The sequence below is a fragment of the Necator americanus genome, chromosome II, assembly GCF_031761385.1.
Source record: "Necator americanus strain Aroian chromosome II, whole genome shotgun sequence".
In the NCBI taxonomy this organism is placed as follows: Eukaryota; Metazoa; Nematoda; class Chromadorea; order Rhabditida; family Ancylostomatidae; genus Necator; species Necator americanus.
The window spans coordinates 31,360,443-31,387,250 of NC_087372.1; the positions used below are offsets into that span (position 1 = coordinate 31,360,443).

The following is a 26,808-nucleotide window of genomic DNA, read 5'->3' on the forward strand; positions in this document are numbered from 1 at the left end:
TGTGCGTGCGTGTGTGTGTGTGTGTTTTCGATGTAAACACGAAATGTGTACGTTCACCATGTAATGTTGATTCTTCGCTGATACCGGTACTTATCCTCGCCTCGACTCACGGAGTCTCATATGGTTTTCCTTTTCGTTCGACGTCGTAGGTCTAGATCTACTTACTTATCACACTCTCTCGTCATTCCGTTGAATAGCTGTTTGTGTTTTTTTCTGTCTGTCTTTGCGATTTTGTGCTTATTTAAATGAAATTTTTTTTTATTAGTCTTTTTTCTTTTTGTTTGAAATTCATATTGATGAGGTTGTTGTTTCTTGAACGAAGTGAAACTCGGCCACATGATCTTCACACGTCGAACGATAGGAGCATACCAACATCTGAAAATGGGGTTTGTCTAAGAGCGGCTAAAACAATTCAGAGTTGGCATTTTTTGAAAATATTCAATGAAAAATATTATTTAAAGTATTATTTATACCATTACAGTTATTTATTATATTATTTAAGGTAGAGCGAATTAAGTGTGCAAAATATTCTTTTTTTTTTGCCGAAAGTCGACTGCAAACTGTATCCCGTAGTGTACGGGACCAGTATTGATTTGTAGTTGATTACTGATGAAAATAAACAAAAAGAACCCGTCGGACGAGTCGATTAGACGCTATTAGAAGTTCAAACGGATTGATAAGACGGCAAGGAATGATGTGACGACGAGATGCTATCAGATTCCAGATTTAACGATAACCACCGTTCCAACTACGGAAAACACACGTGCGCGCTCGTTCACATATCATCACCGTAATCAGCGCACGATTCACCGTCACAAATCACAAGCATATCCATTCGAAGTCAAATTTTCTGTTAAGTTCTGGTGTTCTGGTAAGACTGCAAGATTTCTTAGTCATTTTTTTTCAATCGGTTCTGGAATGTTTCGGCTTTTCCTTCGCTATCCAGAAACGCCTAAACAGAAGTGTGACACTGACCCGGGTGCCAGATGAGAGGAAAAAGCGGAAGATCAGTCGAATCAACCTCTTTTTGGTCGTCTTGAGACGACGAAAGAGCCGAAATGTCGGAGAAATAATAAAGATTCCATTTGGAAACACTATGGACTTAGCAAGAGAAAATATATTGACCGAAGGATGCAAAGGTTTGAAGAGGAAGAGAACGCTTGAACCAATGACATGTTCTATTTTGTACCTTATCCTGTACACTAAACCCATAGAAAATCGAAACGAATAGTCCCATTCCATTGCGAACGTCTTCGATTTTTTTTCTTCCTTCTCTTTCCTCTCACTGATTCCCATACGCGCAAGGTCAAGTAGGTTCCCGTTATGGACCATTGAGTACGTAAGGAGGTTGAACGGGGAATTAGAAAGTGTTGTGGGCTTCGAGTGTATTTGCAGTTTTTGTGTGTTTCACGCCACGAATACACACTACGGCGAAAGCTAATGCATGACAATCATATTTGTCATTCGTTCCACCGGCGATAAGACGATTGTTCTACAATTTGATAGAGGGAGGAGGAGGAGAAGGAGGTTGAGGAGGCGGAGAAGGAGGAGGAGGAGGAGGAGGACTAAAGAGGCTTTCGTTGAAAGCGATCACGCAATAGGGACTTTTTCTCAAGCGTTAGGGAATAACGAGGAAGAATAAAAAGTGGGACTTTCTGGGATTACGATAACCTCCGGACAAGGAGATTCATTAGAAAAAAAGACGAAAGAACAATAATAAAGGAGGAAAAAATAACTAAAAAGAAAAAATAGTGGTGATTGTTTTCTCTTGAAAACTCTTTGCCCATTCCTTTTTTGTTTCTACCCTCTCAACCACTCTTCTCCTAAAAATTATCTTTATACAAATTTTTTTCTGAAAGCTGAAAATCTTAGAAAAAAGTGATATGCGAAGGTCGGTAAGTAATCGAGTGTTCTAAGTTTTGAATTCCCATTTTTCCTCAACCACATGCTAAAATTAACTGAATTGTCGAATTTTATAAACTGTTAAGAATATGTACGTTGTTTTTGTAATTTTCATTTCAAATTTTATTGAGTACTCTTAGAATTAAAATTCTGCTCCGTTGCAAATGATTCCTATTAATTTTCAGATGTACGATCAGCATACAAATTCATAAGAAAAGCACAATTCGTTTGTTTAACGGAATTCTGCGTTTTCGTCTTCTATCATGTTCAAATGGCGGAGGTTCTTGTTATTTTTGCTCCTATAATTCTCTGGGAAATTTCTTATGTACGCAGGAATTGCACACATATGTCCTGATGTGTCTATACCCTAAAAGTCTAGGAATAATTCCGGAATTTTCCATAATTTGCCAGTTCGGTCCGTAAATTGACAGCTGAGAGGAAAAGTGCGATTTTTTGTTGATAAATTATCTCGGTTAAGTTTAATAAATGCTTAAAGGAGTGCTAATTGCTTAAACTTTGTTCTGCGGGAGGGAAATGGATTGGGAAAGGAGGAGAGGATTCACAAGAGCGGGTAACCTTAACCACCTTTGTTTTCTACCTGCTACTCGATTTTTGGCACCCGGTTACGATCCGAACAGTCACTCTTCCTGTATTTCTCCAGCATCTTAACAATAGATCCGAATTCTTTCTCTCTCCTCCGCTTGGTTCTGGTTTTGTGGTACTGGAGATTGTTTGAGAGGATGCAGTTTCACTATTCTTGACTCTCTCTCTCGCTGTACATCAGGATTGTCGTGAGGGGAAGAATGCAGGGGACGCTGTTGATGATTACTTTTGAGTCAGGGATTAAATATGAGGGGTATAACTATTTTTTTTTAGAATTTTCACTATTACTAAAGTGAAATTCCATTTGATTCACTCATAATATTAATTTATTGTATATTTAAGGATAAAGTTTGATTAAGTACAACAGCACATATTTTACAAGCCATATTTCCATTCATATTCATAGTTCATTTTCATATTTTATGAGCCATATTTTAAATAACAATTCTTCATCAAATTTCAAAAATTTTCAAATTTCAAATTAGGTTCCTGGAAAACCGTCGCCGCAGTGTCACCTCACTGTATTTTTTGTTGTTTTACCATCTATTTTTATTTTTTTATTCTTTTATTTTAGTTCTCTTCACCTTTATTCTATCTCTTGTTTGGGAAAATAATTTTTTTGAGTACTTTTTAAAAATGTAGGACAAAAACATAGATTTTAGTTATTTAAGAATAAAAAAAATTGGCATCAATTATAGCTTACTGACGGTTAGAACATTTTCTCCTTCCACCTATTTCTGGAGCCATCAAAAAAATTTTCACGCATTCATCCATTCAAATATATACATTAAAGAATGACCTTGCTGTGTTTTCAACTTGTTGAATTAATCGTTTGATTTCTCCTAGGTCCTAGTTGAATTATTTAGTTCGATCAGAGATGTTGAAAGCTCTATCTAATTGCCCATGTGGGTTCTGTACTGGATAGTAAACAAATCAGATGATCATTCCCTCGTGGTGTTAGTCCGAGGAAAAATGCCGTAGAGGAAGGAATGACCGAAATAAAAGTCTTAGAAGAAATTCTGATCGAGTATTATCCCGGTCTGCTTTATATTAGCGTTTAGTTCCGAGTAATCAATCACTATAAACGATGTGGGCGAAATCGCAGAGAATCCCAATACAAAACCGATGTCCTGTAGTCCTTCGATTATGTGTCGCGTTTTCACACTCAAAAACATGTCGATGCATTCAAGTTCAAATTCTGAATAATGTATACGTTCATCGACAGCTGTCTTCTTATTTCCAAGTATAAACACATAACGACCATTGCCAAAAGTTGCAAACTTTGGGCTACTAATCGGGTGGCGCTCTCCAAATTCCAACTCCCACTGCACATACGATCTCCCCGCCATTCCCGACCCGACCCCTTGTTGGTTAGTGTGAAGTAAGAATTCTTACTTTTTGTGAAGAAAGAAGAAAAAGAAGACAGCTGTCGATGAACGTATACATTATTCAAAATTTGAACTTGAATGCATCGACATGTTTTTGAGTGTGAAAATGCGATACATAGTCGAAGGACTACAGGACATCGGTTTTGTATTGGGATTCTATGCGATTTCGCCCACATCGTTTATGGTGATTGATTTCTTCGAAGAAAATTTAACTTTTAGCTAGTATATTATTATGTATTGTTTCCATAGCGTTATTTGATCTCCTCGGCTATAACATTAGTTAAAATTTTCTCAAAAAAAAACTAACCCAATCTCCGTTGCTAAATGGATCAATATCGTCTTTCCCGTGGAAGAAGTTCCACTTCACGTTCTTCTCTTCAATGATATCTATCCGGTAGGTTTTCGAATTGTGTTCCTGGAAGATTCTGGAATATTTTTTCATCGACCATTTAAAAACGTACTATAACTCACCATGTCATCGATTTTTGTTGTTCGAATGATCATCATTCCAAAATAATCACCTCGAAAAATCCGAGTGTCAAGGTCGGATCGGTTGTCCACCTCTGCCCACTCGTACAGTCCCTTCAGGATGTTATGCCTTTCGATCCTTGACACCGAGCTTAGTTGAGCCATACTCGCCACATCGTGCTCATTCTCGACCACAAAAGAAAATGGACAAGTCTGAAATCACTGAGGCTGCGTTTTGTGGAGCACCGATACGATATTCCAGAAAGCAGAGATCGGCCGAGACCTGCTTTTCCATGAAATGAGTGTAGGTGTAACCTAATCCTATTGGCTGGAGATTTCGCCAAACAAAGATGAAATGAGAAATAACATCCAGCCCGTAAATCCGCCGCTGAGAGGAGCGAGGAGGGGGCAGACTGACGTTTCTGCCTGATTTTTTGCTCCTCCACTACATATTTCGGAGAATCACTCTTCTTCTCCTAAATGACCGTTTCATTTATTTTTATTTTTTTAAACTTTACTTCGAATTTTAAACTTAACGCTCCAGAGGAGGGGAGGGGTATCCTTGAGGACGTCCAAAGACCAGAAATGTTCTTTTAGTTTGGCAACGTCTTCGAGCAACGGTTCAAGGGGACTTTTTTAAAACAAAACTCCATTCACAAGTTCTTAGGTATTCCCCAAAGTTATGTATGGACAGAGGTCTCCTTTGAAGCTTTGTAAAGCTTCTTAGATCTCATTCACAATTTCAGGAAGCAGAGATTTTTCCTGCTGAGGTGATTTTTCAGGATTCACTTTTCTATTGCATTAAACAGATGAGAGGGATAAATTTCACAAAACTTAGTGGCTAGATGGCTAGAAGCTTTCTTGGGCTTATAATGACAGACTGTAATTCGATGATGGTACTGTGAAGTAGAAAAAGAGTCAGGATCTAAAAGTGTGGATTGTTAGCAACGACATCTCCTGTCATACATTATATTTGCGTTCTCTCATTGTTAGCCGGTTTTTTTTTTTCGTTGTTAAATCACTAACACTCAGTTTTATTGTTTTTTCAAATGCATAACCAGTTTAATTTTAATTTTATTTTTAATTCTCGAAAAAAGCGTTGTCTTCTAGAGAAATCTGCGAATTCATAATTATCTAATTAATTAGTCGTTAATTACTTTAATTGTGATGAATACATACGTACATACTCCAAGGAATGGGATTCTGAGCTGGTTTGGTGTTTTGCAGGTTGCTACCATCACTGCACGATGGTATCGTTGAAGGTAACGAATCTGGGGTGGTACGAATTTCAGGTGGAGTATCCGTATAGCGGGTCTCAGATTATGGAGACCGGGGTGGTTCCGCTCATCTCTCGCTGCATCACTGCAAGCAGCCGGCCCCTAAATGCTGTTTTTTTACGATGCCTTCTATTGCAGCGCGCCACCCTTGCGCGCGTAGCGTCCCTTACTGCCTATCGGGGCAGTCCGAATTGATTTTCGACGAATCGCAGGGCGGAGGCGGCGCAAGGGGTGGAGCGTTGCAGTGGATGGCGTCGTACAAAACAGCATTCTGGAGGCGGCTGTTAGCAGCGATGCAGGGAGAGATGAGCGGAACCACCTCCGTTTCCATAATCTACGACACCGTATACGGATGCTCCACCTGAAATCCGTACCACCTCAGATTCGTGATATGATGCCTTTAAATTGACTTCTGGAGGTTTGTAGAAACTAAAGGGTGGTTTGTCCTGGAACTATGTAGCATGACGTCAATGCGGTTCCGTAGCTATTCCAGGCAGTACGAACACGGATAAGACGCCTGATAAAGGTATCACGTGCGCGTTCCTCGTCAAATAATCACCATATGGTCGTTTTATTGTGATTTTCTAACCATCTCACAAAAAAAGTAATTTTGGTTTCCTTCAAAAATTGGAACTCTAGTCGCTCAGTCGTTCTTGTAATAGTCATATTAGTGGGTCAGTATGAATCCCGCATTTACAACCCATTCTTCCCTTTTTCGTCCTAGGACCATTTTCGAGCTTTTTTCTATGGAAATAAGAGTATTTATATGTCTCACATTTTATGTTGGGTATCCCATAAATGACATCATCCTATTCGCAACGGATGCTTTCGAATGGTTTTTACCGTAAAGTCAACAGCACGTGAAAGCCTACCTTTGTTCAAGAAGAAACAAATTTTGCCAGAATATTACCTGAAAAGTGTCAGCGTGCTTCGATGATAAAGGCAAGGGGTCCCGTGCGTGCATATTTTAAAAAACCTTGTCGAACTTTTACAGATACTAAACAATTCAAATTTATTTTCAAACCTTTTCTTGATGATTCAGTAATCATCATGAAATCGTCAACGCCAGGGCATAAAATAGCGCTGATAAGCGCGACAAAAATGGAAAATGATTCCTAGTCAACAACAGCTGATTGAATTCTGTGGTGAGGTAGCTTTTTCGTACCATGCATGTCAGAATTTGCGATGTGAAATGCAGCATGATTGCCTCATCGAAAAAAAAACAAAAAATAAAAGATGGAAAGAAAGAAAAAATGGGAAAACGTGGTATTGAATCAAATTTAATTTCGGAATATGGAAATTGCAATGGATTTTTCATATGAACTTAAGTGAAGCGATCTAAGGTCTAGGGAACACGCACGCTGATCCCTACTGGCAGTATATGTAGGCGAGAATATTTTTGACATTATTTTGTATTATTATTATTATAGTATTGTGGGGCGGGTGTGGCGCAGTCGGTTAGAGGTCCGTTGTAGCCACACGGTCGAGGGTTCGAAACCATCCTAGTGCAAACCAAGCCTTCCATCCCTGCGGGATCGATAAATTGGTGTCTCGGAGGATAAAAACACTTAATTGATGATCGGTTAAGTCATTGTATAGGCCAACACGCGTTCCAAAACCTCAACGATTACGAATTCCAGTAAAATGCGTTAGCGCATCCCAAGAGGATTGATATGCCAGCGATTTTATTTATTTTCCTTTATTCTTTTATTATTCGCAACCGCGACTCGCATTCTGCAATACACGGTGTTTCTTTGCTCGAAACATACTATTTAAATCATCTGCCTATTATGTATGTCGCAGCCGAAAGCATACTGTGACGGTTGAAGACATTCGACGCTAAATTATATAGCCGACAGACGGAGAACTAATAGTCATTCTTAGAGGAAAATGCATATTTTTTGTCTGCAAAAATCGTAACCACAACTTTTCTGCATCTACTGTAACTCTAACTGTAATTATAATTGCAGCAGATGTAGCAGACAGATTCCTTTGTAAAGGATTATTGCTTGGATATGCTGCCTAGAAAGAGCAACTGTTTTCCTCTTCACTGTTTTTGTTTTTATTTTTTTTTCTTGAAAAAAAAAACAATCAGGGACTGAACAAGCGTCTACAACAAAACAGATGTGAGTCATTTCTAGCGTGAAATAGTGGTTCACGTACACAGTAAATCGACAATTTCTGTAATTTCTGTTGACAATAATTTCTGTAAATCCACACAATCTGAGGTTTAGAAGGTTCAGTTTCATCCAGAACTAGTTATTGTTTCCTCCATTTTGCTTACCATCGCTAGAGATCGGCACAGAAGAATAGCAATGAGGCTGTTTTTTTCCTCCAAAACTTCCGCTTACAGACTTTTTTCATGTTTGCTTTCTTCACTTCCCTTCCAACGGCGTTAATTTCCCGATTAATTTGCTGATTCTCTTACATTCTCATCTCCTTACGTGATGACATGGTGACAGATCGGTTTTTAATGGATCAGACTTACGACGAGTTGATTTCATTACTGCGTTGTTTGCTTACTACAAGAATGCAATGACTCAATAAACAAGGAAGATAGGCGATGTTACTTCCGACGTTACTACGAAAACAATTCCTTGATCTCCGATTTTTCGTTCTCCTTCCGTTACAAACATTACAGGTCATGTACGGTATCTTGGGTTTGGGTACGAATTTCGCAAAACGTCAGAGTATTTGTTTTTTTCTATCAGAACTTGTCAGGATTTGACTCGATAGCACTCATGACACTACACAAACTAGCAATACCGTAAGATCGCTATTTAAGGCCTTGTTGTTATTAATGATGTTGTTGTTAAATTATTTGCTTCATTATTATTATTATTATTATTATTATTATTATTATTATTATTATTATTATTATTATTATTATTATTATTATTATTATTATTATTATTAATGAATTATTATTATACATTGCTTAGATTTCTTAGAACCAATTAGTAATTCTAAAGTATAAATGACAGTATTGATCGGCTTGGGATCCGCCTACGCGTTGGACTTAAATTCAGAAATGTTCGAAGTTCGAAGAAAGTGTGTCTAGCTTATACAACGGCTTCTCGGGATCCAAGATGTCAAGTCAGTGTTCCTATCCTCCCAGACAAGTCTGGCACCAATTTGCTGAGCCCGGAGGAAATGAAAGGCTAGGTGAGCTTCAGGACGGACTCGAACCTCCGATCGATCGTGCTGGAAGCGGAACAATACACCCGCTCCGTAAAAAAAAGATAGTGTCCTAAATACTTAATCTACTATGTTAATGAGTCGGAACTTTCGCCACAGTCTCCGTGGGATTTTCTCACGGGAATCAATAGATTCAGTTATTTTCTAAAAATCTAATATTTTTTCGTAAACATTGTGAGATGTATCAAGTCCTTTCATGCTTTTAGTTCAATAACATGCGTATTCCATTAGTATTTGAAGGTGCTCGAAAAGGAAAACTGTTCCAAAACACCTGTTCAATAACTGAACAGTACACCGATTTCATTAAATTGCTATTATTGCGGTACACCCGCTCTTGGTTACTCTAATTAATGAAAATCCTCTATAATGAGTAGATACTTGTCTACAGCAGTATGTATGTGATTGACTAAATTCGATTCGTTTCGCCGAATCTTTCTCTGCAGAGTTCGTTCTTCAATTAGGTAAAGAAAAAGAAATTCACTTGATGACAGCGTCGAAACTAAGTGGAAAAAGCAAGAAATAACGTAACTCTGTTCACCTGCTGCAACTGAAGGCTGTTGTCGTATCCAAGACGATACAGTGACTCCCATATATCAGGAATTGCAAGATCGTCACCAGAGAACGCCTCACACTAGAATCACAAAGATCATTTCAAATTTTCCCAAAGATTGAAAGTGATGAGAAGGAAAAATGTGGGATGAGGCAGTAGAACATGGGACTTCAAATTAGACATCACAAATTACATTTTTGCTCCGTTTCGTCTTTTGATCCACTTCCGCCGAAAAGTCGCTGAATATTTCATTATTTATTGCATGTATTTATACATCAATTTATTATTTGTATTTGTATATCATGTATGATATTATTTTGTACATTATGTATTATATGTTGTAGTATATATTTTACATATTATTACTGAACACTTTTTTTCGCTGAGACATGCAGAAGATTATTTTTGTTATTATTTAGTTATTTATTTACTTTTTAAATTTTTATTGAAGATTATTTTGTGATTATCTTTGAGAATGGGAGGGTGTAGCGCAGTCGGTTAGAGGTGGCCACGCGGTCGATGGTTCGAAACCGCCCTAAAGCCAGCCAAACCTTTCATCTCTCCGGGTTCAATAAATTGGTAGCAGACCTGTCTAACGAATTCCAGTAAAACGCGTTGGCGCATCCCAAGTGGATTGCTACGTCAATGACTTTATCCTTTATCCTTTTTATCCCTAATAGCTGGTTGAAGCAGGGTACGGTCAGCGCTACGTGTGCGTTCAACCAGATTGACGTGAAACATTTGCCGCCGCAATGAATTCTCTTCCTCTTCCGGACATATACTCTCTATCCTTAAGCTTTTTTCTATTCCCCTAGTTTTTTTGCTCACTGAAAATTTGCCATTCTTAGTTAAACGCTTCCAGTGCACTATTCATGGAAGTACATAATCATCTAAAAATCACCTGCTTTCCCTGTGTTCATTTCTACAAATATTTCTCTCTAATAAAAGTTTTCCACCTGTTCCCAATTTGTTCTGCTTTTTGCAGGTAAAGCTAACGATAGCAATCCTCCACTTATTTGTAAAGATTGAGGAATGAAAGTATTGAAAAAATTGCCAAAGTCAGAATAAGATGGGTTCACGAAGGAATTTTCCTCAAAAATGTGAGGATTAAGTGGGATTAAAGGCATCAACCCACGAATCTGATGTGGTGCGGGTTTCAGGTGGGTTATGCCTGTACGGGGTCGTAGATTATGGGGAGGAAGGTGATTCCGTCCATTTCTTCCTAATTCCCGTAAAAATAGGCCCGGAGGATGCGGTGCGTGCACAAGGCTGGCGCGCTCCAATAGAACTCGTTGTGGAAAATAGCGCTCCGAAACGCTCTAGACCGTACCTTCCGGGCTGTTTTTTACGGCAACTAGGAAGTAATGGAAGGAATCACCCTCTTCCCCACAATCTACGACGCCGTACAGGCATAACCCAGCTGAAACCCGCACCACCCCAGATTCGTGGAGTGATGCCTTCAGGAAGGTCAACCTAGCAGCAGATGTATCCAGCATAATTTATCCAACTGAATAAATGTATGGATCTGACGGAGAAATGGACCTGGTTGTAGGCGCTAATGTCCAATAAAAACTTAACAGCGGATAAATGCATCGAATATCCGTATTTACGTATATCCGCCCGTTTTAGCAAAAGAAATGTTTTTCCGATGCGCAGCTGGGTCCCACAACCACGTACTTTTCCACTGACTATGCGTCAGGAAATCAACCAGTTAGCAATAGATATCATGGTTGGAAAAAAAAGCGCCGATAGTTTTATATCCGCCGTATTTATTGTACCAAACACTAATGTGTTGGTTGCCGATGGCAAAACCTCTACTTCTTGACTGACCCCTAACTTGATTCACCTACGGTGATTCTAGGACCAGAGGACCAGCCTCTATTAGGATGCATGCGACAAAAATTGAACCACGAGCACCTCCTTTCTCCAGCTACTGTGCCCAGTACGTTTCAGTCGTTCCTTTTGCAAAAACTCGTGTATCGTTGCTGGACCAAGGCGTTTATCGGACAAATATATCCAGAGGCAAAGCGATTGGATAAATATGTCCACTGCTTAGTCAACTAACCAATAATACATAAAAACTCACTCTTATTACATATTAATCGGGATCGGGCTGTGCTGATTTCGTCTATTAGGATGACTACGATCAACCAATCGTTCATAATTGTCTAAGGAAACAGTGTTTTCCAGAAAAACCGTTGGTCTAGATATTTCTTTGACCTTCATTTTAGATATTTGTGCAGTTAGTTTTTCGTTCGGATCTTTAGTTCACGAAATTAGCAGGTCTCCGCTGAGTTGGATTAGCCCTTTATTCTTCGAAACGAGATAAGCAAAACCTATTAAGAATCTAAGATGTGCTTTTCTCTACCTTCTATGGAATCTTCCATCTCTCTGTCAAATTTTTGGTGCTTCTGGTCCAAATTTCCTCTCAATATTCAAATGATGTAACTTAAAAAACTGCTTTATCAATGGGATGACTATGTGACACATATAAAATCCAATATTTTCACACCGTTATTGACGCCGAGAAAAGCATAGGTTATCCAAATATCTGAAAGAGGAGTTTCTTCTGTCGTTTGTTACGGTACAGGAGCTACTTGTGCAGTCTTTTGTCAGTTAAGCCACCGTACTCCAGCCTACTGGGATCCCTACTGGCAGTATATGTAGGCGAGAATATTTTTGACATTATTTTGTATTATTATTATTATAGTATTGTGGGGCGGGTGTGAAGCAGTCGGTTAGAGGTCCGTTGTGGCCACACGGTCGATGGTTCGAAGCCGTTCTAGCGCCAACCAAGCTTTTCACCCCTTCGGAGTTGATAAACTGGTATCAGGCTTGTCCGAGAGAATAAAAACACTGACTTAATCATCAGAGAAAAATTTAAATAATAATTTTAAAATTTTTTTCTAATTATAATAAAATTTTAACAGAATTACGGTAAAACGAGTTGGCGCATCCCAAATGGATTGATACGCCAGTGACTTTTATTGATGGAATGACTGATATTACTGAACGAGACTTTGTTATTGGACCTACAATACAGTGCCTTGAGGTACAGTAAGAACAGCACTTTTTTGGAACCGTTCACATGGTAAAGCACTGTAATGAAGGACACAAGTGAGATTTCCTTCTTCATAGTTATAATCATATTCCACTTCGTATTCCATAAATAGATCAATGTACCGTAAACAGAAAATAGCAGCGTTCCAAGCAAGTACTGTAAGAATGCTGCAAGAATAAATTTATGAATCTGTCTTCAACTCTGAAACAACTTTTTCTACATCTGTTAAGGTTAGGGGCGGTTAACTATCCAGAAGGACAACTTGCTTCCCCCGAACGCTTAAGAACACTTATATTCTCTCGCAATTGAAGAGAAATCCTGTTTTTGAGGAGTTTTTATTACCGATCATGAGCTGTGGTGTTTAATGCGTTTACGATCGAGATTTCCTTGCAATGTCGGAGGTGAAAACAAATATTCCATTCCCGCTAGGGATTAATATGGGTCCGGTATTCATTTTAATTTCAGCAATGAATTACATCCTTTTATTTTTTGTTTTTCTTCACTGATGTTTGTGATCCAGGCAGAGAAACAAAAATCAACATTTTGATTCATCACTTCAAACTTTTCATCACCTTCCATTTCTTTAACACTCACACTATATGTATAAATAAATAAATAAATATGCACATAAAGTCGTCTTTTTTTAAACTGGAGAAAAGGCAATCTCAGTTAATTAATAAAAATAATAGTATTGTAATTATTATTGAAATATAATGATAACAGTTTAGTATGAGCTTAACACTCACATATGTTGCTTTTTATCAGTTCTATTTGTTCTTTACATAAGTCTCTTTACAGATTAATTAATTATTTCTAATTTATATTTATTGTTTTACAATGTGAACAACGGAAAATGCTCAATTCCAAGTCAAAAAGTGGATGTTCCCAGAAAAAATTTCTCTTAGGTTTAGGACAAGCATACGCCTGTGCACTGAGAAATTCCGCGCATAAGGCGGATGCATGTCGCGAGTGTTAAACCTGTGCACCAGTGTTGTGTAACTGTCAGGTATGTAGGATAGATAGGAGCATTGCACTGTATGTCCGGATGAAGTAAAGGGATAAACTGCATGGTGGTAATCAGTCTGTTTTTAATAGAATCAAAAAACTTTTTAATAGAATCAAAGTTTCAAGGTAGTTACGCATTTGAATCCATTTCGGTTCCCTTTCATTACCTTAATAACATTTACAGCCTACGTATGTCCTTTTATTTTTACGTCACTTGCTATTCATCGTATTCAAGTATTCGATGGTTTGTCCTCATATTTACGGCTGGTTGTGGATGAAGGATAAAGGATAAGGTGTCTGCCGTTAATCAATCCGCTTGGGATGTTCCACCGCGTTCACTTCAATTCAGAATCGTTTGAGGTTTACTGGTGCGTAACCAGCATATACAATGACTTCCGCGCTAACTGATATATGTTTTATCCTCCCAGAAAAGTCTGGTACCAATTTATCGGCATCGGAGGTAAAGTGAAAATCTTGGCTGGGACTAGGACTCGGATTCCAACCTCCAATCGATCAGGTAGTCACAGCAGAACCTTCTACCGTCTGCGCTACACCGCCAAGGTGTTCTGCATATACGCATAAGAAAGCTGCATACCCTTCGACGAATCAATTATCAATTCGCCTCGGAGCAATAAATGAGGTATCACTTGTTGAGAATTATCCTCTCATACAAGTTTGGCACCAATTCATGGACCCCAGGGGGATGAGAGGTTTGGTTGGCACTAGAGCGGCTCCGAACCATCGACCATGTGGTCACAGCTCAGCTCTTATATGTATGTTTATGTCTACGCTTGCGTATATTTGTCCTGCGGATATGGCGCGATATTAATGAAAACATCAGCAGTTCAGGATTTTTGCTGGGTGATAATCATCAAACCACTCTTACTCACGATGTTTTTTCACTGAAAGCTCTATCGCTGTTCGATTCCAAGAAAAATCAAGGATTTGCTAGGTTTAGCCGGGAGTAGAACCCGTGACCAATAATAGGAAAATTTGTTGATCAAACAGTCACCCTTTTATTACGGTTTTTTTAAACGTTAGAATCGGTTTTTCTTTTTGAAAGATGGTGATGTAAAAAAAACCGCAATACTCACTTCATGCATGAACAAAAAACCAAGCATTGTAAGCGCTCCATCCCGAGCGTCGAACTGACTCGTCAGCAAATCCCATTCCTGAAAGGGAAACATAAATCTCTGAAAGTTTGGGAAAAAATAATGAAGTGTCTTTCCAGCTAGGAAAGCTAGAAAGATATGGTGCATGCCTCATCGTCCGGTGGTGTATCAGCCGTTGCGATGGTGAACGCGGCATATTCGTTTCTAGACAGAAGTCCGTCACAGTCGAAATCGAACATGTCGAAAATATTCATCAAAGACATCCTGAAAACACTGCACCGTACTGTAACTTTTCCCAGGATTCAGTCGATTGCAAGTCGCTGACGCTGCGTCTGTATCGATGAATTTATGCATAAAATCGTAGCGATGTTTGATCATCGTCACTGGATCTCATGGCGATCCGAAGCAGGTAACGCGATCCGAAGGTGGTAACATCCGAAACAGGTAACTCGATATGACGCGCATTTTAATCTGGGAGCGTCTCCATGCTTCAATGATAGTGATTTTTTCTCCAGGAGTTAGGAATTTCTGCTTTCTGTGCTACTCCCAGATTTCCTTGGTCTAATTTGCCTACTTATTCCCTTTCGTTTCGTTTAATGGTGAGGGAGGGGAGTGGGGGAAAAGATTGTGGACATATCACGGCCTTTAGTGAAAACGGATAGATTTCCTTCAATTTCGCTTAGCACAAAATAAATAGATGCAAACAATTAAGAAAGTAAATAAATAAATATATAAATAAAATGTATAAGGGGGAATTGTTCCAAATTCCCGAAAACACCGTCCTCCATCAGAAAAAATATTTTGTTCAAAATTTGCTTCAAAGCTGCTTTTGTTCGATCTACACTGATCCTATTGATGAACATAAAGCAGTGCGCGGTGGAAAAGATTTTTTTCAAAATCTGAACCCTCAGTAGTAGAGTTTTTGGTATTTTCAGCATCCTGGACAGACGAGCATTTGTATGCCTCCATCATTTCGTGGATTTCATTCCTGTGAAATTCTAAGAAAATCGACATTTGATTTAAAATCTACTTCTTGCCTCACTTGAATCGTTTTGAGAGACGGTCTTGCGACGTCAACTCGGCTCTTTGCTTCTTTTTGCTCGTAATCTTTGTGTTTGTCCCTAGTCCCATTACTATGACAGTGAAACCAGGCTCAAGACGGAATTCGTCTGTTTGGTAGTTCTAGAAAAATCTTTTTTCTGCAAAAAAGCACACATACTGACAGAGAGTGACACATACGACACCTACCTCGTTCAGAAGTCTGCTGGTGACAGCTACAGCTCTTCCGCTAGAATCCATAACCATACCGAAAACGTCGTTCACAAATTCATTAGTTCCCATATCGGCTAGAATAAGAATTAGGATGTGGGACAAATATCGTAACTCAAATGCAACGTATCCCAGAATCTTCGATTATTAGATTATCGATTTGGTCTTTGTACGATCAAGAATTTGTGCAACGCTCTAACACGAACTAAGGGTATAGCTCGTGTATGACGGAAATCGCACTCAAATTCTCCCACAAATCCAAAAAAAGCGTGTATAGGACCACTGTGGGTTCGTTCTCCCCAACAATACAACTTATTACGCAATAGAAGACAGGTAACTCGTTCGACATTCGCGATCCAATGCACAACTGAAATAAGCGGTAGAAGCAGCTCTGGCCGCGTGCACATGCGCGCGCTCTGCAGATTGGCCACGTTCTATCCCGTAAAGAGTTGCATCGTTGGGGAGGCGAAAACACGCAGACAAGCTTCTCCCATATTTTTTTCTTAGATTTTTGGGAGACGTTTACTGTGAACTATACATCTATCACTATTTACTCTTCTAGAGATTCCAATATCGAAAATTTAAAAATTTTAACATGCTGACATAAAAATGCTCACAGTTCCACTCAACCTTCAAAGTGATACGGCAAGGACCTTCACCATCCAGTACATGTTTGACCACTCGCAATGGATTTGTGAACAGTACTCCACGAAAAGTCTGAAAAAGTGCTCAACGCATTAAACTCGAATAGATTTGAGTTCTTGAAATCGCTTCTACTCTTCTAAGCCACTCGGGAAAAACCGACACTCAGCCCTGAATACAGGATTTTGGAACATTTTTTGATTTTTGCCGAGGAATACCCGTATTTAACACCCTTTAAAATGAACAAAACATCAAAGAACTAGAACATTAAACAAAATTCTTACAGGAAAAATGATTTACGTAACTTTGTTACTCTATTTGCTTCACTTACATTGCTCGTTAAGAAAAAAAAAAGAAACCGGATAAAGCATATTAAATTTTCTCCAAATAGATTAGTTTTTATTTCTGAGTTGATTAAAAACAAGTATGGGAATTTTGAAGAAGAAGAAGAAGAAGAAAATGAAGAAAGAACATCTCCGCGTGTTTTCAAATTAAACAACCGTACATTTCGATTGCTCGAGTTTTTTTTTTCATGGCGCGACACTCTAGAGACACAGAAAATTTTTGATTTTGGAATAAGAAATTTTCCGCTTCTCAGGAACAGATTGCGGGTACCAAGGAGAATTTCGGGGTTTTCTCGTAGGATTATACAGTTGCGTACGTAGCTTCTGCGTAGCTGTAGGATGCCAGGGGGAAATGGCTTCTACCACAAGTGTCTGGATTTCTGTTTCATTCTCGTTCCGTGTATTGTTGTACGAAAAACAACTAAAAAACAGTGAAAAGAACCGATACAAAAGTGGTGCCATTTGGAACAACCACAATTTTTCCAGATTTATTCATTCATCTATTTTTTTAAATTTCCAAATCGATTACTGACATCACGAAATAGTTCTTTTCGCCTGATAAAGGTTTGTATGGAAATTTTTGGAATTTTTCATTTTAGAATTGAAATTTTGATGTGTGTGGTTTTTTAAACTTATCCGTGGAGCCGCTATGATCAACTAGTTTTTGAAAGTAAGTGCTTTTAGAGATTATAGTTTAGAACTCGTTCGAATAGTAAACAAACAATAAATAAAAGTCATATAATATGTAATCGAGTGGAAAAATGTTCTTAAAGGCATTACCCCAGGAATCTAAGTTGGTACAGATTTCAGGTGGAGTATTCTTACACGGGATAGTAGATTATGGAGAGGGGGTGATTCCATCCATTTCTTCCTAATTGCCGTAAAAAACGGCCCGGAAGATGCGGCGCAGCATAAGGCTAGCGCGCTCCAGTCGAACTCATTGTAGAAAGTAGCGCGCCGGAATGCCCGAAGCCGTGTCTTCCGGGCGGTTTTTTACGGCAATTAGGAAGAAATGAACAGAATCATCCTTCTCTCCATAATCTACGATCCTCAGATTCGGAAAGCCACGAATAGTCCAGGAAAGATAGAAGAGTCTGCTCTGCTTTTCCCAACCCACTGACTATTTCTGACATTTCACATGTTTCTGGATTTCCGTTAAAATAAGGGAAAAACGAAATAATTTTTCTCTACAGTTTTTTCAACACAAATGTCAGAAAACATCAAAATGTTTGAGTTACACCCACCGGTTTTTGCTGTAACTCAGCCTTCTTTGCCGACGTCTCTCCAGTCCCAGTCCCTTCCACATCGACGGTTGTGCTTCCACATGGTTCTGTAAATCTAACTTAGAATTATGTTTAATTTTTAATCATCACTTAGAGAAACCAAAAAATCCATGTGCAACTCAATCGATCTTTTTCACAAATAAGTAGAAAAAAATACCAATAAGACAATCAACACGTTGAGACTCCACCCAATTTTGATTTAAAAAAATTGGCTATTTGTGAGAAAGACCCTTCCAAAGAATCAAAGCGATAAGAGAATTTTCCAAACGGTCCAATTTTCCAAAACAAATTTCTTGGTGCTGCATCCCTGTCTAGCAGGAGAATTTCCCCACTAATAGATAGTTGTAGGGGTATTGTTATAGAGTATAAGCCCGACCAATGCTCAATTCCCTTTAGTTGTCCAAAGAAAGATGTATGAAGCAGATTTGTGTGATCCTATCGCAGCAACGATGCAACGTATTACAGGTAATAGAATTCAAGGCGTCTAAGTTTGTGCAATGGTAGCAACAGTGAGTTCTTTTAGTTCGATCGTAGACGTCGGACGAGTTATCCGATGAAGTTGTCCACATTCTATCCATTAAGTTGCATCGTTGGGTAAACAGGAACACACAAAACTGTTCCACGCTTTTTATCTGGATTACAGGGAAGAATTGGGTGGGATCACGTCCATATTCCTACTATTGTACTCTAGAAAAGTGAACTACACTCATATTTCCCATTAGTTCGAAGGGACCCCAGAACCGTCAATTTCGTGACCCTGACTGCCTTGAATTGCTAGAGGAAACGCGCCGCGTGATTTGGCAGCGAATCGGACAGGTAACTCTTCGATGGCTTACTCGTTACCGGACGCTTCGCACGTGCTTGCAATCGCGTACGTGACGCGTTCTTGGTTGCATCGTGGAAAAATTCGACCAATAGGACCGTTTCCCACGCGGTTTCCAAGACGACTAAGGGAATTTGAGCGTGATCCCACTCATGCTCATGATCTACAATCGATGACAGCATCTATCCATGAAGAGATCCAACATTGTCAATTTCGTGCCTTCAAGTGGTGTCCCATAAATCTAACCAGCTTGTTTTTCTCGTTGACCTGACAAATCAAATCCATGTACATAATTCCTCCCCGCAGAAGGAAGCATAATGGAGAGATGATGTAAATATTGCATTGTTTATTGCAATATCTGGACTCTGGATCTAGAATAAATTCTGGGCAGTTTCGCCCTTCAGATTTTTAGCGGAAAAAAATTATTTGAATTTCAATGAATTTTTATTTACAGTTTGAGAAAAACCCTAATTTTTGGCCATTATATCTTGTAAATGTTCAACGTCAATAGTGTTGAAGGGCTAAACAATCTGAAAGTGGTTTTGGATAATAAATATTGTAAACTAATAAATGAAATGAATAACAAATGAAGATGCCTCTTCTCGGATATTTTTCCTCCTTTTCGTGATGATTTTAAGAGAACGTAAGAAATATGAAATGATGAAGGAGCACTTACGCTGAAGTCGTAGGAGCAGCGCAAGCGTTTCGTGTTTTGTGGTCTGCACTGCTTGAATAAACTGAAATTTTTCAAACATAAACGACGTCATTAGAAGTTGTTTCACTTATGTTCACAAAGGAATTTTCCTTCGTATCACATAAAATCTACATATAATTTCACATTTAACATCAAGAAATAATTTTTGAATAATATCAACACTTGACTCATTTAATTTTCACGCAATACCTCCAAACTACTGTTGCTTCTTAGATTTTGTTCGGTGTATCTTCCTTCATTCAAATTTAAGAAGGTGATTTTCTTTGGCTACATGGTTAATTTTTAAAATTATTTTACGTCCTCTATTTATGTATGCTGTAATTTTGTTGCTAATTTATTCATAATTATAACCCATTTTTTTACATTTTTCTCCAATACTCCAGTTTTATTTGTCCTTCTTAAATTAAATTAACTTAAAATATAAATAAAAATAAAATAAATAACTTAATAAATTAAATTAAATTAATTAGTTTAAATTTCAGACCTTATAGTATGTATATTTTTTCTGACTTAAAAATAGGTCCCTGTGAAAATATATGTGGCATTTCTGGACACATATGGATGCATTTGCATTTGTTTACGGCCATCACAATACAATTACAGCGATGGCAGCTAGTAAATTTATACAGTACAATATAGTAACGAAATTGTTCCCTTTAAATCGGTCATCTTGTGGATATTGAGAACATGGATTTCTTCGGTTACACGTGAGACGTGGGCGTCGTGGCTCAGAACACATATAATTGAAACTGGTCTAATATTGCTGCCTTCCTGGGGCCCCAATCGTAACATTACTGCCCGCATAAAGGCACTAGCATTGAATTTTCTTGTTCAAAAAATCAAAATCTTTCTTTTAAGAACGAAGAAATGAAGAATAAATCAAAGAAAGGAGTGAGTGAACTATACTCTTCTCGTAATCTCAAGCTTCACAGTATTCACTTAACTCTGCGCTTCGAGAAGGAGCGGGAGGTGCCGGTGGGCATGACTCGGACATGATTGCCTGGAGGGACTGGCGGTGGGGTAAGTCACCGAATCGGAGCTTAAAGGCATCACCCCACGAATCTGAGGTGGTGCAGATTTCAGAGGGAGTATTCTTGTAAGGGATAGTAGATTGCGGAGAGGAGGATGATTCTGTCCATTTCTTCCTAATTGCCGTAAAAAACGGCTCGACCGTACAAGGCTGGCGCGCTCCAATCTAAACCTTGTAGAAAATAGTGCTCCAGAACGCCCGAAGCCGTATCTTCCGGACTGTTTTTTACGGCAATTAGGAGGTAATGGACGGAATCATCCCCTCTCCATAACCTACTCTCCCGTATACGAACACTCCACCTGAAACCCGTACCATCTGAGATTCGTGGAGTAATGCCTTTAATTCCCCGGACCCATGCCAAGAGTGCGTGCCAAGCGTCCTACCCCCGCCGACGCTACATCTTTGAGGGCCTTGAAGCTGCCCTCGCATCCGTCACCTTCTGCACTTGCAGGGCTCCAGAATACAACGACTACACACGAGTAATAAAAATGGATTTCACACAAATGATACATAAAGATCAAGGGATTACTCAAGTGGTTCATCGTGTGATTACTCATCACACAATGCTCAACTGAGGCTCACGCCTGGTCAGTGGCAGTTTTTTTCTCTTCAACCAAAGAGAACATCAAAATGTAGATTAAATGTTTCGCGAAAGTGAGACATATTGTATCTGAGCTTAAGTAAGAATGGAGAGTGCAAGAAAAAAAAATGATTTCGTTTTTATGTTTTTTTTATTTCTTTTCTTTTTAACTCACCTTTTTATCCTCACCAGGATGAAATAAACCGTTCATCCGCAATCATGCAGACTTCGTTTATTGAACTGCTCAACAAAACGGGAACTATTGTGTGCCCTGTTTGAAAGTTTAGAAGTTACCTCTTCTAACTCGATGTACCCGTCTTTTGTGAATGGCGCTAAACACGATCGAATGGATTCTCGCCGATCCTCTGCCTGAAAGAAATGCCTATAAAGTGAATTATTCACGAACATCTCCCGTGAGTTTCGGAATTTACTGCGCGCATTTACCCCCGGTCGGTCAACAATCACAGCACAAACATCATGAATTGACCGTTCTTCCTTGAGATCGCAGAAACTCACTTGCAAAAAAAAACGAAAAAAAATTACAAGCGTTATGTATAAAAGAACAAGCATACCACATGGTTCAGTACTTGATCAACAGTGACTCGAATTCCTTGTTCACGTATTTTCTCCATGTCACTCTCGTCAACAACGAGGTCCTCAAGACGTTCAAAAATCCGATACGCGTGGTTGTGATCAATTTCTTCTGTAAAGCTCAGTTTCACTTTCTTATTTCACTGCTCTCTTAGAGGATAGAGCACTGGTCAACATAACTAGTACTCTATCCTCTATGAAAGTTTTTTAAAGTTTTTTTTTCTGCTCATTTTTCGTTTGTTTTATATAAATGTGTGTGAGGCTTACCAATGAATCGTTTCAAGATCTGATTCATGAGCCTAAAAACGTCTATTTCCTTTTCATTTTCGCAAATAAAGTGCGAAAAATTGCCTATTTTCCAGGTCTGCATATTTTTGTTCGTTTTAGAAAAAAAATCTCTTCCAAATTATTGAAAGTTCTGTTTTAAGACAAACGTTTTTGGCTCCGAGATAGAACAATTTTCGAGCTTTCCTGTTTTATTTTATCGTTGAGATCAAGAAAGTTTTGTTTTTCTATTGGTTTTTGTAGTCTCTCCTTTGTGCGATCTTGAAAGAACAAGGGAAGAAAGAAAGTTTAGGAAGAAAAGAAAAAGAAAAAAGAAAGAAAGAAGAAAGGAAAGCGAAGGAGGTATGAACTAGCGGAAAAAATTGTTCTGAACCGTGATTTCAAAGCACTTTTCCAGTGCACTTCAGCGTCGCGATATCTGAAATTAGTTCCTGCCCTCTGGCGTAGTAGCTATTCTTCTGAGATCCTCGTCCAGTACACTTTTTCCGCCATTTCTCAAGCTTTCCTCGATTTTTTCCATCTTTTGAATATATTTTCTTCTTAGATAGGATACTTTGAGGAAACATTTTGATAAAGATTTCATTTGGGTTTGCTCTTCTCCGCCATGAAAGTCAGTTTGAATTTCAGTTTTCTTCCTTGCACTTTATATGTGCGGAAAAAAGAGGTTTGTAACATTTTTATTCCTTAACTTCTCTTTATTCACATCTATGCACTTCCATAATTTCTGGAGCAGTTGTGGAAGTAATTACGTGATTATTTTGTGCTACTTTCTTAGCTTTTCAGTGAAAATCCAGTTTATTGGTTCTGCGGTTTGTCCTAGAGTAGCAGAAATTCATTTTGAAAAAAGCTTATTTCTCACTGCAGTTGTACTATTCCGAGAAAGCACATAAATGGATTACTGTAGTTTCGTTTTTTCGAGTGCATACTTCACTGCTTTCGCATTTTGAACTTAACGATGTGGAGAATTTAAGAATGCTAAGGATTTAGGGATTGCCTCGTATTAAAGAACGAATAAAATTATTAGGATGGTTTTCTTTTTGTTGAAAAAAAACAGTGAACGATCATTTTTCATAAGCTCTTGTTTTCTGGGCTAAGGAAATTATTAAAAATATTACTATCAAATATTTGGGAGAGAATCGGTGTTCGTTCAGCCTCAGTGCTCAGGATGGATGTGATTTAATGAGGTATGAAAGCAATTAGGTTGCACCCGTCCGCAATCTCCTCGACTCGAGGTGAACCTTTCTTGAATCGGAGAAGAGATCTTTAATTAATGAGGTACGACAGGGCACGGAAGGCTGGAGTGGTTTTGCTGCGCTGTTAATTTAGCATTTAGCAGAAATTACTTTGTCGCCTTATATCCAGCATTTTAAATGACATTGTTAATAAAAAAAAGGAAAAGTGCATGGAAATTAAAAACGAGCAACTCACTCTTGTCACTGGGCCATAAATTATCCAGATGAGCTCTAATCACAGATTTTCCTGCGCAGCATATCGCCGAGTACAATGTGCCCTTATCGATTGTTGTCTTTGGACCGGCGATTGTATAGCAAATTTCCCGAAATTCATCCTTGCTCAAGGACATTCGGAAAGACGACAAAAAAAAACTGCAGAAATTAAAAAGAAGTTAAATCTTGGGATAATGCCAGATGAGCATTAGTACGAGTTTGTGAGCGTAATCTGCATGAGATCCTCACCAAGCCGTCACCATGGCAACATGTAAGCAAAAATACGTCCGCAGGAAACGCATTTATTGTCCAATTTTTCGTGGTGGAAAAAAGAAATGTGGTAGGATTTTTCGAGGGGGTTTTGTGTCCGAAAGAAAGTGAAAAAGGGTAACGCAATCGCCAAAAGGAGGCGTTCTATGGATCGAGGATCGAACCTATTTATTCCGCCTATCCAACTCAACAATTTTTCCGTTAAGAAGTTTTCCCCTCAGGACGCATCCGAAACTTTATAACAGAGTCAGATTAGCGACAAAAATTTTTAAAAAAGTGCAAAATCGACTATAAAAAGAGTTCAGTTATTTCTTGGTGTCGGATACTCTAACCTATGGTATTATATAACAGGTTCTTCTCACTGCTACACAAGAACCACACCGCCTTTGGATCTTCTGGGATGATAAATTGGTACGAGAATTGTCTAGAAGGAGAAAAACACTGCCTTAATATATGAACTTGCCCACGTTAGTAATTTTAAAGCTGCCGCACATTTTCGTAAGCCTGAAACGATTTTGAATTGAAGTCGGACGCGTGGTCACATCCCGAAAGGATTCACCAATGTCACGCACTCCATTGTTTTTCATTAAAATGGCATGCTATGAAGACCTCAGGAGGAACATCGAGTTCAGCGTGAAACGAGCATGGCTCCGCTCATCTTCCCGTGCTCGTTGTAAAAAACGTCGTAGAGAGCGTTCCTTCCTACGAAGTCGGTTCCGTACGTGCACGCGAAGTGTCTATGAGCGAGCGGTCGACGATTAAAGGTATTACCCTACGAATCTTGGGGGGAGGGGGTTTCAGCTGGGCAGCTGGGTTATGCTTCGAGCGTATCGGGGCGCTATTTTCCACAACGAGTTCGACTGGAGCGCGCCAGTCATTTGCATGTGCCGTATCTTCCGGTCCGTTTTTTTACGGCAATTAGGAAAAAATGGACCGAATCACCCTTCTCTCCATAATCTACGACCCCGTATAGGCATAACTCACCTGAACTCACTACCCCAGATTCGCCCGGTGATGCCTTTAATGAGGGTTCCCTCTGCAGCGGATTCAAGTAAAACCAGTAATTAGGCTGCTAAGAGGTCCGGAAGGTGTACAAGGTGGTGCGTGTTCTGACGCACTTCGACATAGGAGTTGGAGCGGTTCCCACGCTGTATTTTTTTAGGACGACTAAGGGGAATTGAGCGCTCGTTTCCGTAATCGACAATCCAAACTCTACATTTTCCCTGAAGTTTCCGCTTTGCGCCGTCGCCGCCGATCTCCGTAGTTTGAAAACATGTTGTTTTTCCTTTTTTTGTTTCTAAAAAAAATTAGTGATGGCATAACATGGAGCTAATCACCGGTACTTTCCTCGTTAATCGATAACCATAATCAGCAAAACCTTGATATTCACGTATTTATATCCACATACATATTCACAAATCTCAAGGGATTCTGTGTTTAAGTAGGACGTATAGGTGCATTCTGAACGGATTGATCAACGTCGTGCACATCACCTTTTTTTATAATCCTTTTAAGTAACAACTATTCAGATACTGTTCTGTGTTTTTTGTTTTTAGCATGTTTTTCTTTTTATTTACTGCATTTTACAAATACGTACGAGTGTGGGGAACAGTTCTCTCATTCACGTTTGTACAGTTCATGAAGTAGTATGAAACCTCAAAAATTCCAAAACATACATTGTTCTCTTTTACATTTTGATATCTAGAAGGTGCGGCCAACATTCCCCGCCTTTTTATGCTAAGTCACTGTTCCCTTACGGTTTGTAACTGGGGCAAATTTTACTAACTGATTTTATTGTTTCCAGTGCCGAACTGGATTGAAAATTGCCTATGTGTTTGCTGTTCCATTAAAAAGATTCTCCAGAAATATGTTTACTAAATTAAGGAGTATTTACTTTTACATTTATCGTCCTGTAGCGAAATAAAGCCATTTTTTCCAAATTTTGAATTTATCATCAGAAATGTTTAGAGCTTTTTTACTTCTTTCATAAATTCTTCCTACAATGAAACAGTTTCCATGTGCACCATAAAAATAATTAACTTTTTCTTGCATATTCAATAACATCAGTTTCCGCAAAGTTCTTGGACATTTTTCACTGGAGCAAAGTGCAAGAGTATAAGAGAGTGACAAGCTTAACGTTCCTAATTTGTTTCATGTCAGAATCATATTAATTTCAAAACCAGCTCACACTTAAAAATCCTCGTTTGATGGTGTCGAATGGATAAAAAAAAAGAGTCTAGACGGTGTTTTATAATATTTCTTTAACGGTACATCGCTGTGCTAAGATTTATTGTAAATAACGAGGAACTCTTTCACTTACGAACCGCCTCTGAGGATTTGTTGGGGGCGGTTCACGAAGAGTCCCTTTAATTGAATTTTCCCCCGGCCTATCTGTCGTATCTATTATTCCATCCTTTTATTGGCACACATCCATCCAATTTTCCAAGGATGCGTAGCGTTCGTCAATATTTAGAGGCGTCTCTGATTTTTCACTTAGAGATTTTGAGCCATTCCTTATTTGCCAGGATAAATGCATAACTGTTTTTATTTAAAAACTCGTGTTGTGCTTTGGGTTGAGGATGATCTGACGGAAAATATTTTCCCAGCAATGGCTTTTCCTGCGAATCCAATTTCTATGCAAAACGACATCGTTTTTTGCCCCATTTACCCTGTTTCACAGTTGTGTTTTATGTTTTTTCTATGATCTTCTGGATCTTCTCAACGAATTACATTACTGGGATTGTTGCCCAAGAAAATAGGAGGTAAAAAAAAATAGGTGGTCTTAAATCTCATTGTGTTGGCCCCTCGAAATTTTTTGAAGTTTGCGACGCTCTTGTTGAACTTCTTTTTATTTACGTATTTGCTCTTCCTCCCATTTTCCATCCGCCTCAACATTCCTTGTCTTTTCTCGCCATTATTCCGTTGATGCTGTTGATGGTTATTTATATATGTAACTTCGAACGTTTC

The 26,808-nt window shown here is 38.8% G+C and overlaps 2 protein-coding genes across 4 annotated transcripts; both read right to left on the reverse strand.

The window, feature by feature from the left end:
• Nucleotides 1–288: 288 nt before the first annotated feature.
• On the reverse strand, nucleotides 289–14,639 carry RB195_020063 (uncharacterized protein; the record flags this gene model as incomplete). 2 transcript variants are annotated; one of them, XM_064188200.1, is made up of 5 exons in its annotated part: nucleotides 289–375; nucleotides 4,201–4,308; nucleotides 4,365–4,574; nucleotides 9,375–9,467; nucleotides 14,547–14,639. In XM_064188200.1, the coding sequence occupies 5 exons, from the start codon at nucleotides 14,637–14,639 to the stop codon at nucleotides 289–291; spliced, it is 591 nt and encodes a 196-aa protein (XP_064044081.1). The 2 variants fall into 2 exon arrangements, with proteins under 2 accessions (XP_064044081.1, XP_013293176.2); XM_013437722.2 differs by lacking the exons at nucleotides 9,375–9,467; nucleotides 14,547–14,639 and having other exon boundaries at nucleotides 4,365–4,526.
• Nucleotides 14,640–14,692: 53 nt separating this feature from the next.
• On the reverse strand, nucleotides 14,693–23,708 carry RB195_020064 (uncharacterized protein; the record flags this gene model as incomplete). Of its 2 annotated transcripts, XM_064188201.1 has the most annotated exons (10): nucleotides 14,693–14,828; nucleotides 15,607–15,746; nucleotides 15,813–15,910; nucleotides 16,451–16,550; nucleotides 18,064–18,149; nucleotides 19,602–19,662; nucleotides 21,545–21,619; nucleotides 21,695–21,745; nucleotides 21,823–21,953; nucleotides 23,555–23,708. In XM_064188201.1, 10 exons carry the CDS (start codon nucleotides 23,706–23,708, stop codon nucleotides 14,693–14,695), a joined length of 1,032 nt encoding a protein of 343 aa, XP_064044083.1. The 2 variants fall into 2 exon arrangements, with proteins under 2 accessions (XP_064044083.1, XP_064044082.1); XM_064188202.1 differs by lacking the exon at nucleotides 21,695–21,745.
• Nucleotides 23,709–26,808: the final 3,100 nt, after the last annotated feature.